This window comes from Macadamia integrifolia, unplaced genomic scaffold, assembly GCF_013358625.1.
Source record: "Macadamia integrifolia cultivar HAES 741 unplaced genomic scaffold, SCU_Mint_v3 scaffold94, whole genome shotgun sequence".
Classification (NCBI taxonomy): domain Eukaryota; kingdom Viridiplantae; phylum Streptophyta; class Magnoliopsida; order Proteales; family Proteaceae; genus Macadamia; species Macadamia integrifolia.
In genome coordinates, this window is record NW_024870588.1 from 181,098 (window position 1) to 196,006 (window position 14,909).

General features: G+C 37.8%; 2 protein-coding genes across 3 annotated transcripts; one reads left to right on the forward strand and one right to left on the reverse strand.

Moving 5' to 3' along the window:
- Positions 1-603: 603 nt before the first annotated feature.
- LOC122070517 (ubiquitin-conjugating enzyme E2 7-like) lies at positions 604-1,671 on the forward strand. Its single transcript, XM_042634683.1, has one exon. The coding sequence runs from the start codon at positions 778-780 to the stop codon at positions 1,240-1,242; it is 465 nt and encodes a 154-aa protein (XP_042490617.1). The 5' UTR covers positions 604-777; the 3' UTR covers positions 1,243-1,671.
- A 3,393-nt stretch (positions 1,672-5,064) lies between these two features.
- LOC122070516 (protein MLN51 homolog) lies at positions 5,065-14,623 on the reverse strand. 2 transcript variants are annotated; one of them, XM_042634681.1, is made up of 13 exons: positions 14,279-14,623; positions 13,694-14,233; positions 10,721-10,823; positions 9,882-10,087; positions 8,943-9,781; positions 8,576-8,684; positions 8,154-8,279; positions 7,536-7,591; positions 7,374-7,419; positions 7,134-7,203; positions 6,971-7,045; positions 5,613-5,698; positions 5,065-5,504 (listed from the first exon to the last, which is right to left on the reverse strand). In XM_042634681.1, exons 2-10 carry the CDS (start codon positions 14,215-14,217, stop codon positions 7,176-7,178), a joined length of 2,037 nt encoding a protein of 678 aa, XP_042490615.1. In that variant the 5' UTR covers positions 14,218-14,233; positions 14,279-14,623; the 3' UTR covers positions 5,065-5,504; positions 5,613-5,698; positions 6,971-7,045; positions 7,134-7,175. The 2 variants fall into 2 exon arrangements, with proteins under 2 accessions (XP_042490615.1, XP_042490616.1); XM_042634682.1 differs by lacking the exon at positions 14,279-14,623 and having other exon boundaries at positions 13,694-14,257.
- Positions 14,624-14,909: the final 286 nt, after the last annotated feature.

The following is a 14,909-nucleotide window of genomic DNA, read 5'->3' on the forward strand; positions in this document are numbered from 1 at the left end:
AAAAAAAAAAAGACTTCCTGGTCCTAAAACACGCTACAGAATTTTAATTTGAAGCTCCAAACACCCAAAATTAAGGAAAGAGGAAAGACCCATCAGCAGAATCAGTGATCTAAGCCACCACACAGCAAAGGAAGAACCATAGAATCAAGGGTTGTACCAGAAACTGATTTCTAGTTTTACAGAGTTACCCAGTCACTCCAATGTAAGCTGCCAACCAAAACACAGAACCAGAAAAGATACTAAAAACAGCAGCGAGATTCTAATTTAGTTACCAAATCAGAAGCTCAACATAAGCAGAGAGAAACCTGAAAAAAAATGCTTTTTGCATTTTTTTCTCCCTAACATTGTAACGATTTACTTCCCAAGTTACTTCTAAACCCCTTTCTTATGTTCGATAAAGATTACATTAAGTTTCCTTTTTTATTTCAATAAGTTTGCAAATTAATACTTTCCTTTTTATTTTTCTTTACAACCGGAGCCGAAAGGATTCCTCTTTGCAATAACTTTCTTATTTGAAACTGGACTTTTTCAGTCATTGAATTGGAAAGTGAAATCAGGAATCTACCAAGTTCCCATATATCCTTCCTCCACTAGGAGTTAAAGACTCCTAAATCCTAATCAGTTTTTGACTAATAATATACGGATCTGCCTCTATAAAAACAAAGCAAAACCCCATCGATCAATCTCACTTCAAACCCTTCTGCTCCAAAGTTTCAATCTCTGTTCTGTTCTGTGATCTGATCTGATCTATTCTGTTCTGTTCTGTTCTGTTCTCCAATGGCAACAACAAAATCAGAAACTGCTCAAACAAGCCTTCTCCTTCAACAACAACTTAAAGATCTGTTGAAGCATCCAGTGGAAGGTTTCTCTGTGGGTTTAGTAGATGAAAACAACATATATGAATGGAGTGTTAATATAATAGGACCAATGGATACTCTCTATGAATGGGGTTGTTTTAATGCAATCATGAGGTTTCCTGAAGAATACCCTTTTCGTCCTCCATCATTAAATTTTGTTTCAGAGATGTGGCATCCTAATGTTTATCCTGATGGTGAAGTTTGTATATCAATACTTCATCCTCCTGGTGAAGATCCTAATGGCTATGAACTTGCTAGTGAGAGATGGTCACCTGTTCTTACTGTTGAAAGTATATTATTGAGTATTATTTCTATGTTATCGAGTCCTAATGATGAATCTCCTGCAAATATTGAAGCTGCTTTGCTGGAGAAAATAGGGCCCTAAAAGAGAAAATCAAAAACGAAAAAGGGCAGTCTTTTCCTTTCAGCATCTCACTAACTAAATGAAAGGAAAATGTAAGAAGAGATCATCACTGAAAAGAGATGAAAATGCTCTTCCATCTGTACAACATCAAAGCAGGTAAGCAGGGGGTTTCTCTGTTTCTAACCTATTTCTGCAGGAGCTTGGAGTGTCCGCCGCTGGTCGAGGTGAGCTTGGAGTGTCCGCCGCTGGTCGAGGTGAGCTTGGAGTGTCCGCCGCTGGTCGAGGAGAGCTTGGAGTGTCCGCCGCTGGTCCAGGAGAGCTTGGAGTGTCCACCGCTGGTCGAGGAGGTTAGGGATGATGAAGAATCACCGATTTTCGTTTCCAGTGAGGGAGGTTAGGGATGGGTTTCGAGCGAAGGAGAATGAAGAGATGAGGAAGGAAGAGGGAAGTGACTGTTAGGAAGGACGAAGGAGAAGGACGTAGGAGGAAGGAGGAAGGAGGAAGGAGGAAGGAGGAAGGAGGAAGGGGTTTCTCTTGTGTCTCTCTTCTGGTATTCCAAGAAAGAGAATGAGTTTTAGGGTTCGGTCGACTGAAGTTTTAAGTGTTTTTATGTTTTAAGGGCAAATGTCGATTTTGCCCTTTCGTACTTAAGTCGGACTTTTCATTCAGCGCCTTTTGATCAGAATAGATTCTGATCGTGAGAAGCTTGGTTTTCATGCTTCAAAAAATGAATTCTAAAACTTAAAAAGTGCCGGTTCATTACAAAAAAACAAGAAATTGAACCGGACTCACCATACAACTTTTACTCTATTTCTGTTCCAAAAAAATAAAAAAACAACAGAATTGATTTTTTAGAATGTTACAGTACAGAGCCTAATTGTCCAGCCATCCTTTACTATTCCACTGTGGATCCCAATGGAATTGTATGTTCCTTCCCTTCACCCACGCCATCTCCAAAAATTTTTAAAAGACCGCTGTCTTTGATTGGGTAGCAAATCTTAAATGTGCAGTTCTATGGATTTGTGAACCATAGTTGGAATTCTTGCCAATCTTAACTGATCCATTCCATTCTCATTCTAAAATATTTAAACTTTTTGGAAAAAGGATAATGTCCTTTGGCTGCATGGTATATCTCCCTCTCTTTCCGTCTATGAAATGACATATTTACTCCCCATTAGATGAGGAAAGAGATAGAGATGGAGATGTAACAGTATATGCTATGCAGTTGGACAAGGAACTTAGCCCTTCGAAAAATAGTGAACAAAGCAATGAATCAATCAAGGCTCAGTTTGAAGGCATTTCATTTTTTTTTTTTTCTTAGAGCCACAAAGTAATTTTTTAATAAAAGATCAAATTTAATGGACGTGTTGTTACACCATGAGTGAAATGTTAGTTTTTTTTTTTTAAATAGAAAAGACTATTTTACCCTTAATATATCTTGAACTAAAACATCTTAAATCTTAAGACTATTTTACCCTTATTACATCTTCACCCTAAAATCCCAAATCCCAAATCCTGAAATCCTATTCTTCCATCTACAATTCCTTGTCCGGCGAATGTGAAGAGGTGAAAATTTTACAACTAAGGTATGTATAGGTATGTGAAGTGGTTGTAGTCTATGAAGTTCTTATGGCCAGGTTGGTTTAGGTTGGTTTGGTCCGATTTCACTATTTCAAGCTAGGGTTGACACCCCTAGTTAGGGGGTGAGTGAAAACAATTTTTTTTTTTTTTTTTTTTTTTTGTGCAAATGCCCCCATAAAGGGGGAATTATATTAAGCCCCATCAGGCGAAAAAACACACATACAACCTTTAGTCTGTAAGAAAGGTAGACCTCCAAAGATCCGGGGATCTCAATTGACTGAAAACACACTTTCCCTTAAGCCATTTTATTTAATGCACTTTTTTATGTGAAATTACAATATTTACCCTCGTTGGAAAAAAAAATGACAAAAAAATAAAATTACAAATTTTTTGACACATGGGTGTCAAAAAAAGAGAAAAACCCATTAACTTTTTTGAATTAATTCGCATTTACCTAATGGTGACCGTGAAAACTGAAAACTACTCTTTTTTTTTTTTTTAGAAACCGTGAAAACTACTCAATATGACATAACTAAACGTTTCAAATGTAAATGTTCTTGTGCCGTTTTTCTAAAGGGCAGGGAACACTGAGGATGTAGCATCAGCAATTTGACACCACTGGCTTTTCTTTTGGTATTATCGCATTCTAATTTTGTGGCAATTTTATCCATTAATCGTGTCTATTTATAGATTATTTTCAATTCAATCTTATATATCATTTTTGTTTTTTTGGTGCTTTCTTATTTTCCTAAGCAACTAGAAAATCATTATTTTCTAACTTGTAAGGATAAAGTAAAACACAAGAGGAAAACCTCCGGGCTACGTACTGATTTTTCGGAGACTTGTTCTCGACGGGCTTCCTACAAAAAACCTGTTGGAGAGATGACCAACATGTAGTTTCTGTCATTCCCATCATGAAACAACTTAGTATACATTTCTCTCTCGAGACTTTATCAAGAGAATTTGGGCTTCGAGCCCATTGGGGTTGCACATTGATTTTTTTTTTTTTTTTTTTTTTTCAGCATCTTCCTCCCAGCATCTCACTGTGTATTTCTTTAATTCCAACACTATCCCTATCACTTACATAAATGATTTTTTTTCAAATTTTTATAATTGTCTGTTATTTTATTTGAAAACACAGGAACTCGATCACCTTCTCAAAAGAAAAGCCAAACCCAACCATTATTTTGAAGAATGCAAGATTCTGGATTAACGAATTATATAAAATGCAACCCCGAGCTTTAGATACCCCCAACTTTTATTACCAGGATACCTCCAATCCCCAATACAAACAATGTCATCCTAGTTTTTCTTTTTTTTTTTGGTAAAAAATGTTATCCTAGTTTGTTCAACGTTTTGTTGATAAAAACTCTAGGTTATTTGGCTGAGCTAATTGCTTATTTCAGAAAAATATGTGTACCTCATTAATGACAATGACAAACCATGTGATAACAAGAGACCATATTGAAACAAGCACCAAGGCTCTACTATTTGGACTGAAGCAAGCTAAAGAAGATGGGATGGCGGTTTGATGACGTTTGGGGTGATGCCGATGATTTCGAACCATTTTGAATTCCTAGTACCACATTGTGGCCTTTGAGCATACCATCTACTTTTTTTATGTACATTTTGACCCCCGCATCATTTTGTTGAAGCTAGGCCTAGCAACAAAGTGGTACTTTTTGCCAAACATTTTGCTTGGCTCCCGTTGTCTACTCATTCCCAGATTAGATGTACAAACACTAATATGGATATTACACCTATAATATAAAGTAGTTTATTTTCTTTTCTCAAAAAGAAAGAAAAGAAAGACCAGAAACATGGACTAATAGTACACTAGGTTTGGACCAATTTGCAATTTGTGAAATGCCAGCCTTGAAAGCTGCCAAGACACACAGGAATGTCCAGCAAAACAAATAAGATTATCCTATTCTGCTATTGCTGAGTAGGTGTCTGCTCAAACCAATCTGGATTAAGAATTTGAAATGAATCAATCAAAATAGATTAAAATCAACCAGATGAATCTGTACAAACTCCACTATGATTGGGAATGCATCTGTAATTGCTTCTATAGAGTTGTAACTACTACTCAAAACCTAGTTGTCACAAAAGATTGTAATTCATGAATAAGAACTTAACCTGATTATAAAATCTAATTAAAATTATGTAATCAACCTGGGTCTGTGGTGGCATCTGCAGGTCGCAACTTCGTTAAAACTCAATAGAAAGTAAAATGGCAAAGGCTATGGTTACCAAACCGTATAAAGCACAACACAACAACAAAACCGCAACCATAAATTGGGAACTCAGATACAAGTCATTTATCTAGTCTTCCACTCAGGATTCTCTCAGTAGCTTCTTAAGTCCCCAATACGAGAAGAAACCACACAACATAGAGAACGCCATCTAAATAAAGATATGTACTTACAGTAATAGTTTGATCAGCAATCATAAACGAAAAGAGAAGTATATAACCATATAGCCAACCATACTTATAATCTCCACAGATCAACAAATATCATCGAGATATGGATGGGAAAACATATTAATAACTTCACTAACCAATAACAGCAATCCTTTTTTTTTTTCTCTTTTGGTTTTTTTTTTTTTTTTTTTTCTCTCCTTCTAGAGTATCATTCTTGAAGAAGCTCACTACGTTTCCCACAAGCTTCACAAACGAAAAAACCAACAAGCCAAAGAACCTGGGAAAAAAACCAGTGGCACCGACGAGGATTAAGATAACCATATTCAAATTTCATTCACAACAATATGCTCATAAAGAAAATCAAGGTTTCTGTCACATATCCTACCGCACATTTCAACAAGGAACTGCCACCCGTCAAGCTGCAATGCTCTTCTGAAATCAACCGCAGCATGAGCGGGCGTTTGTTAATAACTGCACAAAGAAAAACATGGAAAAGTTAGTTTTTGCACCACATGGATACTAAAAGCAGATGTTCTTTGGAGGTGGTGTTCCAAATCTCTATAGCATGTTAATAATTGGCCTAGCCTTCTAAGTAGCCAGAGGATTGACGTACAATGAGGTTGAACAGTTGGTCATGGGTTCTCACAAGTCACAAGGATGCAAAATAAAAACGATGGTAGATCATGGGTTCTCAGGAGGAAGAAAAAATAAACCCCACAATGATCCACTCCCAGTAATTCTAATGTAGAACCCTACAGCACAATATGATCATATCATTCATTCCACTACTCTTTAGAAAGAACCCAATAATCCAAATATCAAGATAACATATTACACCTCTTGAAAAAACAGCTATTAAGACAGGTAACCTCCAAATCACCCTTCAGCGATTATAATGGATGCAATTTGTAGATAATAAATCTTTTCCAATAATATTCACCATCACTCTCCTGTAACCACCCATCAGGCCAAAAGCATCACTGCATCAAATAAGCTATTTAACAAATCCAGTTGCAAAAAGTCAACACAGGTGGACATGTTCAAGGTCCCAAGTTGTAGGCAGTATGGAGCAAGAGGTCACTTATGTAAAATAACTTACACCTCTTAATTCCAAGCATAGTTGTCAAGGCGTCGCCTAGACACCGAGCCTGCATGTCCAAGAGTTTTTTTTTGGATGGCCAAGGCGCCTTCTTGGTGTGCCTAGTTTTTGACCCCTCTCCAATGCCTTGGGTCGCCAAACGCTTTGACAACTATGATTCCAAGCCTAAAACCCTTTTCCTTTTTTAACATAACGAATTTTTGAACAAATAAGAAAGAAGTTTTGTTATTGCAACCATCATTCACAATAATTTCCTGCTAGACTCTGGACCACTATAATTCTGTACAGTTCACAATTATTTAAAAATTACTTGAAATAAATCCGAGCATCTCAGCAACAGTATCCTGGACTAGCGTGAGGCCAGCTAGCTAAGGCCACAAACTACACAATAATAACCCCTCTCCCCCTCTTTTTACCCCATTCCAGCAGGTCTTGTGTTCAAGCCTCCCCTCACACATTCCCCCCCTGTGGTAGCCCCCTCCAGGCCCATCCACCTACCCCTACCCCTAACGGCCATAGGCACTCGGTAGGATTGCACACAAAAAAAAAAATTAATTGCATTATAAATACACCATTATATAACCAATTATTTTAAAAGAGACATAACTAGGAGAATACTAGAGAAGCTGAAAACTATTACCTACCTAGCATATCTCTCGACAAATTGCTCCCCAAAGTGCTCCAAACAAAAGCTGGAGATCACAAGGCCCGGATAAGGCCTGAAACACCAAAATATTAAACATTAACTGAAGCTTACAGTGCCAAATGCATGCCACTAATGTTACTGACAAGAGCAACTTAGCTGACCTTAGGTGCTTATTCAAATTTACTCAATCTTATCTATGTACTTCACTGGCCAAAGTTCATCTCCGAATATCTGCAGAGAGCAACCATATCATTCAGAAAAAGAGATGTAGTCAAATCGAATAAAAGTTCAAAATAGAAATAGGACCAACAGTAGCGAAAGGTAGATCATTAGTTAATTCTAGATGTTTGAAGGATAAAATCTTGTGAATATTCACTATAAGGTAAAGCATTTCAATATACCTACGAGGCTTGTTTTGACGTTGCCCAAACTCATCATTTACAAGTTCTGCAAGAAAGACCATTTAGTAAAGCTAAAAGATCATGCCAAAAACAAGGTGCAGCTTCAGAAAAAACCTACAGCCGCATCAAAAGCAACGCAAATTGAATGTTCAAATGCCTTACCAGGTCTCTGAGGATTCCTCCACACAGTATTAGGTTTGCTTGGACTTGTTTCTTTGCTGCACGAGAATTCAACAATAAGGATACTTTTCAAATTTTGAAAAAAGACAGCAATAGACTGGCCAGATAGTTCAATGCTAAGAAACAAAAGAGGGGTGGGGGTGGTATACGAAGAAAGACAAGCTGAAATGAAGAAAAATAAAAGAATATACTACAACAAAGACAATAAATGGCTAAATATTACAAACATATCTAGATAAGAAACACAAATCTTCAGAGGCTCTCAGTCGAGAACGGGTACAAACACCATGCCAAGTTGTTTATTCCTTGACAGCTGACACTGATAGACAATATAGTTTCTTGAACACTCATAATTTAGTCAACTAATAACTACTAGAAACATAAATCTAAAGGACACCACGAAACTGTTTTTTGCTACATAAAATTTGACCATAATTGAACAACTGATTTTCAAGAGCTATTAGTACACGTATTTTAGAAAACAAACAGGATCATGTCAACATCTGTCATCAATTTTTCGAATACAAAGCCTGTTAAGTTGAAAAATACAAGAAAATTGAACTTTATGAACTGGTTAAAAGTAAAGGAATTGCTACTTACCCAGATGGACCCAAGGAAGATGCCTGCCCTGATGGACGAGCACAATAACCACCATCAACACCAAGGTAAGGAGAACAATATGTAGCTCCTAAAGCCCCTGCTGCAGCACCAGCCAAGACTGGTACCCTGAATGAAAGGAAATAGAAATCCATCACCTCTTATATACAAAGATGAACATATTATCAAATAAAAAACTAAAATAGCATCTTTAGCCCAGGAGAAACTAAATAAATTAGTTACCAACAGGCATAAATCAAATCAGCAACAATAATATATTAATCTAACTCAACTTCTTTCTTCTTGCTGATCAGAAACAAGATTATATTAACCTAAATTAATAAGATCATCTTTGTTTAGCATCAAAGAATCATAGGAACACCCCAGGGATGGAGGAGGGGGTAGAGAGAGAGGGATTAACATACCACGTCATATCAGAATTCCCAAAACCAAGTTGTGACTGCGCAACATATCCAGGAAGTGCCATACCAACAGCAGGAATACCACCAGGATGCTGACCTCCAAATTGCATAACTGCAGATCCAAACATCAAAATATTAATAACAACAGAATTAAACATGTTATCAACTCAAATAAAACAATGCGTCATTCAACAGCTGATCAACTTATGATGCAGACTCGAAATAAACCCATAAAAAAATGTCACAATCATATATCTGCTCATATATAACTATGCAGGACCTATCAACAGGTGCACCCACTGGGAGTACAAGCCATGCCCAACAAGAGTTCGAAATGAAAAATTAAATTAATATATTATGGCATCTTTACCAGGCAAAAGTGCTGCAGTGGCAGGAAAGCTTTGATCACCACGAACAACGCCCATCGTCCCAGTGGCTCCAATAACCTGAGCACCATTGTACAGAAAAGACCCTCTTCCACTGCTTTGGATGTTGCCTTTCCCTTTTCCAACTATAGCAGACTTGGACTTACTTGAGCCTGGAGGAGATTCTGATTCTCCAGGTTCAGGAGAATTCCTTGATGCAGCTTTTGGTGGAGAAGAGGCTTGAGATCCACCACCTGCTCGCTGACCCAACTGCTGACTAGAAGCTCGCAAAGACTGGACTGGAATTTGAACAGGCCTCAGCTGAACAGAAGAGGGTTGTGCAGAGACTCTAACCTGGTTAAGAGGTGGGGTTGGCTGATAACTGATCTGTCCTGGGCTAGCTACACCCCTTCCCTGGGCCCTGGAATGAAGAGCCTGAGTTGTAATAATGTGCGAGGTTCCAGAAGCCTGCATCTGCAGATTGCTTAATGGCTTCCCAGAAACTGTACAAACCGACTCATCAATATAAAGCCTGTCGAGACCAGTAGGATCAGCCACATTTTTCCCTCTGAGCAATGCATTGGATTGGGGTGAAGAATAATTATCCTCCATTCCAGAAGGTGAAAGGTTCCTACTGCCATTTCCAGATGGTACATCCCTTTTCTGTGGTACAGAGATGTCTTGATTGGACGAACCAGATGGATAAAATGGAGGAGAAGCAGAACTCAAGCTTGATGCAAAAACATTTTTCCTGGGAGGAACTGGATCTGATTGTACACTTGATGCATTTGCGGGTACTCTCCCTGAACTAACATTTGAAGTTGTCTGACCTGCTTTCCCAGAACTTTAAAAAAAAATGAATGTCAAAATACAGTCTAAAGAATAGAGGGACATCCAGGGAGGGGGGAGTAACAAAGGCTAAGGAGCTTGATATTTTGACTCACTGTTTGTTTCGATTCATTGGAGGCTCAATGTTGTTCTTCGCAGGAGGTTCATACCTTCTGGGCCCTCTCCCTCTCACTGCCTTAGAAGTACGGTTTTGATTGCTACTGTTGTCATAACCTCTAGACCTGCTTCTTCTTGCAAACCCATGGTCCATACCTCGGTTCTTCCCACGACCACGATAATGACCTTTAGATTTTCTCCTCACCTAAACATACAAAACAAGTGAGAAATAATTGCCACCAAACTAAATAGCCAGAAAGAAGTCAATGCAGTTCAGGAATAATTGAATAAAGAATTAATTTGATCCTGGACAAAATTGAAACAAAAAAAAAAAAGAAAAGTACTAGAATAAATGAAATCGGTCAGAATTGTTAAAACTTTCTGATAAGCAAAAGTTCATGTCTGGTTAAGCTTCACAGGGGAGGTCCCAGAAGCCAACTTCAAGGGCAAAAATATGGCTGCAACTGGGAGGAGTTGGTTTGGAATCTTTACCACCTCTCATGTGAGAAGGAGCAGAGGAGACGCATGCTTCTCAGCTTCTCATAAGTTAAGCAGCAAATATTCCAAAACAACTATCCTCGCCTTTTTTGCTTTCAAAAAGCAGGCTTCTGGAAGCCTATGAGCCAGAATCCCATTTGCTTACCCAATTATACCCAGAAGAAGAATAGAAATGCGGTCTAACAATTTCGTCAAATTTAGGAGCTTGTGGTTCTGTTCCACGCAGGAATAATAATATAATTTCCCAGTTCCCACCACCAGAAAAAAATAAATAAATAAAATGACTAGGAAACAAAAATCCCCCAATTGTCATGCAGACAGTATCAATGAAAATACTGACATCTTCATAGTGTGTTTCCAAGGAATTCATCTCTTCAAACTTATCATGCCCCCACTTCCGGTCATCTCTTGATTCCCACAACTTCCGCCCACCAGGAGTGCGCCTGAATGCAGTACATAGAAAATCAACAGTAAGAGCCCTGTTTGGGTAAGAATAAAGTGAAATGAAGTACAAAATAAAATTCAGTGGTAAAATGAAGTAAAGAAACTTCCAATTAGAATGTTTGGACAAAAGGAGAGTTGACGCAAAGTGATATGAAAACAGGGCCCACAATATAGAGAAAGTAGGAGGCAAAAAAAGTTCCAACAAAATATTGGTTGAAAAAATAAAGTACAAATTAGTTTCCATATTTATTATGTGCCTACATTAGTTACACAATTTTTCGAGGTAACAATTATTAAAATATCCATTTCGTTTTTGTTTCAATTTTACTTCACTTCTTTTCACTTCTAACCAAACAGCTCCTACGTGTAGGAAACCCCAGAAACTCGTATGTAAAGGTGACGAAATTATCAACAGATAAGTGGTGAAGGGGAAGATTAGCTTGAAATGCTTTTGACACCAGAAGATATATTGCATCCAAGGGTCATGAGGTAAATATTTATCATATCCACAAAAGGATTTGTGTAGATTTTCACTTGAAATTATACTAATTTTCATACCATCAAGAAAGTTAGCTGTTCCCCATGAAATGAAAAGCCTCAAGTAGGAAATATTTTCCTAGAGTTAAAAGAATTACAATGGGTTCAATCTCTAACAAAGTGCAACCCACTCCCAAAATTTCTCTTCTGTTGCATTTCAGCTTCTGGTGGCTCTTTACGGAATTATGCAGTATTTCTACCATCGTCATTTCACACTAAAACTGATCCTTATACTTGTAATAAAAAAAAGGTTGTCCTGTCACTTTTTCAAGAATAGCTTACATATGGCTCACACAGAAGTTCTTTAACAATATAAAATTTATTTTAAGTTAGAGAAAGCTTTGCTCGTGCAGTCTTTGAGACAATCAAGGCTTGTTGCAGAGTGCATTTATCTTTCAGGGTTATTTGCAGTTCTCAGTCTCTCTTCATTGCCACTGATTCATTCAGATTTCACACTTTCAAGAAATCCATCCAACCCTACCCCTCATTCTATTGGGTCAGCAGTGATACCCAGATATAACATTGGATTTGGCATGCCATCTTTCTTATAGAATTAGAATTATCTAAAGGATATAAGATTCATTCAGATGCTTATGTCACTTGCTTATCAGCTCCTCCATATTATTCCCCAAACCTAATCAGGGGTATTTCTCATTAGTGTATCTGACCAGAAAATGTTTGCTGGTTACTTGGATTATAGATTCAGAATTGACTGTGTATATTGTCAAAACAGCCTCTTGACATTCTCGGGGTAAGGCTGCGTAGTTCTCGGCCCCCGGACCTCACACATGTGGAAGCCTCATGCACCGGGTACGCCCTTTTTTAGTTGACTGTGTATATTGAAACCTGCTCATATTGTTCCACCGATGGCTTAAATAGATTCAATTAACTCTTTGTTCATTCCTTTCCAATCCAACCAATCCCTTCATTGATTTGAAAGGAATACATTTTGGGAACCTCAATCCAAATTTGGAAACGATCCATGACGCTCTTTTTTCTTTTACCTGTTTGTGGGGGGGGGGGGGGGGTAAGTACTAATACCTTACATCATTCAACTAATAATGAAAGTATTCATAAGTAATTCAAGCTGAAACATTGTTGCTCAAAACCTCAGTAACCAAAACCAATGAGAAATCCATTATATAAACAGTTACAAAATGATTCAAGTAAGACATATATTCAAGTTTCAAGAATCACTAATGGAGGATCGGTTTGGTTTTGTATGGTTTGGTCTGGATTGGGTTGGATCAGATTTGGTTTGGTTCAAATTCTGGTTCAGGTCATAGCCTTGGTCCAAGAGATATTTCAGATCTGGTTTTGTGAACCAGATAAGGCTTATCCAATACTTGGGGCCCAGTTGGAAATTTTTAATAGCTTCAGTTCCAAGAATTCCAGATTTCCTAGGTTGGATAAGGTACTCTAATAGTCAAAAACCATAATTTAAGTAGCCTTCTTTTATTTTATTTCATTTTATGGTATGTCTGAGATACTCCACATAGCATGTGTATTATGGGACAGTTTGAAAGTTATTAGTAATCCTTGTTTTTAGGATGTTTAAGTCAATCAAGAACTCCTACTTTATCTTATCATCTTTTATCTATTTACATTTTAGATCAGGTCAGTTTGATTTTTATAAATATATGTAAGGCTCAACAGCCCCCCCCCAAAAAAAAAAAATTGATGATGGAATAGAAGAAAATTCAACAAATAGTGTTTTGTTCGTTAGAGTTTCTATGTTTACAAATGTGGAGTTTACTTTATACAGAAACTACCAATTCTCCCTTTCACTCTCCCCTTCAAATGCTTTAAATGCTCTATATTCCTCCATCTTAAATGCATTAAATGCCAAATCACTTCTGGGACACCACTGAACTGCTTATGGTAATAAAACACTTATTAATACTACTAATGCAAATTATATACATGGACACTTCATATTCTAGGATCTTTCTAGATTTGGCTCTTATTCTCAATTATTTGGGCAAATATATAAATCGAATAAAGAGATTATCCTAGCATGATCACATTATTACATACATTTATTCACTGTCATCTTAAATTTTGAATATATCTTCGAGAAAATGCCAGGAAACCAAAATTCCAAATGCGAGCCAACAAATACGAAAGCATGCTACATCATTAAGCACCCAAAAGGATATGCCATTTTCGCTCATCTATATTTTCAACTTCTATTCTTCGAAACAAATATTGTTGCCAATAATGAGTGTCAAAGTTTATTGTTTGCCTTGTAGTTTTGGAATGTATCCCTCAAAACTAATAAAGCATTAATTTTTGGTAAACAACTAGAATTATCAAAGCATAAAATCAGTACCTTCGACCGCCACCATTGTCTCTGAACCGGTCATCATGCATGTAAAAAGCACCAGCAGTCGGCACAGCGAATGGCTCATTCTCCTTCTTCTCATCTTCCACCTGATTCTGGTTGTTATTTTGAAATTCGCTTGGTTCACCGCTTGATATTCCCCCGTCTCCAACAGAACCCGGCGCTGCGACCTGAACCACGAAATCAGCTGCATCGACATCAGCTCTCCCCTCAAATTCCCCTTCTCCCTCCTCTGTTTCTTCGACTTCTTCTTCTTCGTGTTCTTCCTCTCCCACCTCCTCCTCCTCCTCCTCCTCTGATTCTTCATCATCATACGCAGGTGCTCCACCTTCACCCTCCGATTCACCATCCGAAACGGTCCCAGGCCTAAGATCCTTCCTCAGCGGCTTCTCTTTCTCCTCTCCATCTCCTTCCTCATCATCACTCGCTTCCCTCCTCCGCATCGCCAAGGTCAGCATCGCCTCCTCTGGATCGCTCTCATAATCAACTTCTTCCCCACCTTCGACCGCCATCTACTCTTCAATTAACCTAAACCAGAAATCTCAAATCCAATCCAACTACTCTTCAATTAACCTAAACCAGAAATCTCAAATCCAATCCAACAGAACAACACCCCCAAAAAATACGAACTTTATACAAAAACTCACAACTTCTTAACTAAATTTCTTGATTCAGAACGAATGAATAGAAGACAACCTGGAGAGATTGAAAAGCAAATTTGAAAACCTAAATTTTCTTGATAATCGATCTAGGGTTTCAACTTCCGATCTGGCTTTTTCCCTTCTCATATATAAAACTTGAAAAAAGAGGTTTAGAACAAGCCTTGTTCGACGAGGATTTCGCGAGGTAAGATTTTTATTTTTCGCTTTTTCGTCTTTAAACGAAGAGGAGGTAGTTGTCCACTCCTTTCCTCCTCCGACGTGGCCTCGAACTTCCTTTCAAACGTGACGCAGAAGCCAAATCTATAGATGGATTTGTTACTAAATTTAGGGTAGTTATGGAAATTCGTCAAAAACTTATAAACAAACCAAAGAACAGATGAAAGTCATCACAAATCGTTAAGTGACACGTGGATTTCATCTGTTAAAGTGATTCAGTTAGAATACTAAGATGATGATGAAGCATGTTATAATAACCGGTGGCCCCTATGCTAATCGATTTGAACTGTCCATCCTGAAGACCATCTCTGCTTTGTTCTTATTCA

Coding starts and splice junctions, on each gene's coding strand:
- LOC122070517 (XM_042634683.1), top strand. CDS start 778: ATGGCAACAACAAAATCAGAAACTGCTCAAACAAGCCTTCTCCTTCAA.
- LOC122070516 (XM_042634681.1), bottom strand. CDS start 14,217: ATGGCGGTCGAAGGTGGGGAAGAAGTTGATTATGAGAGCGATCCAGAG. Junction 10,824..13,693: donor GACAATGGTGGCGGTCGAAG/GTACTGATTTTA, acceptor TACTGCATTCAG/GCGCACTCCTGGTGGGCGGA. Junction 10,088..10,720: donor TGGAAACACACTATGAAGAT/GTCAGTATTTTC, acceptor TTGTATGTTTAG/GTGAGGAGAAAATCTAAAGG.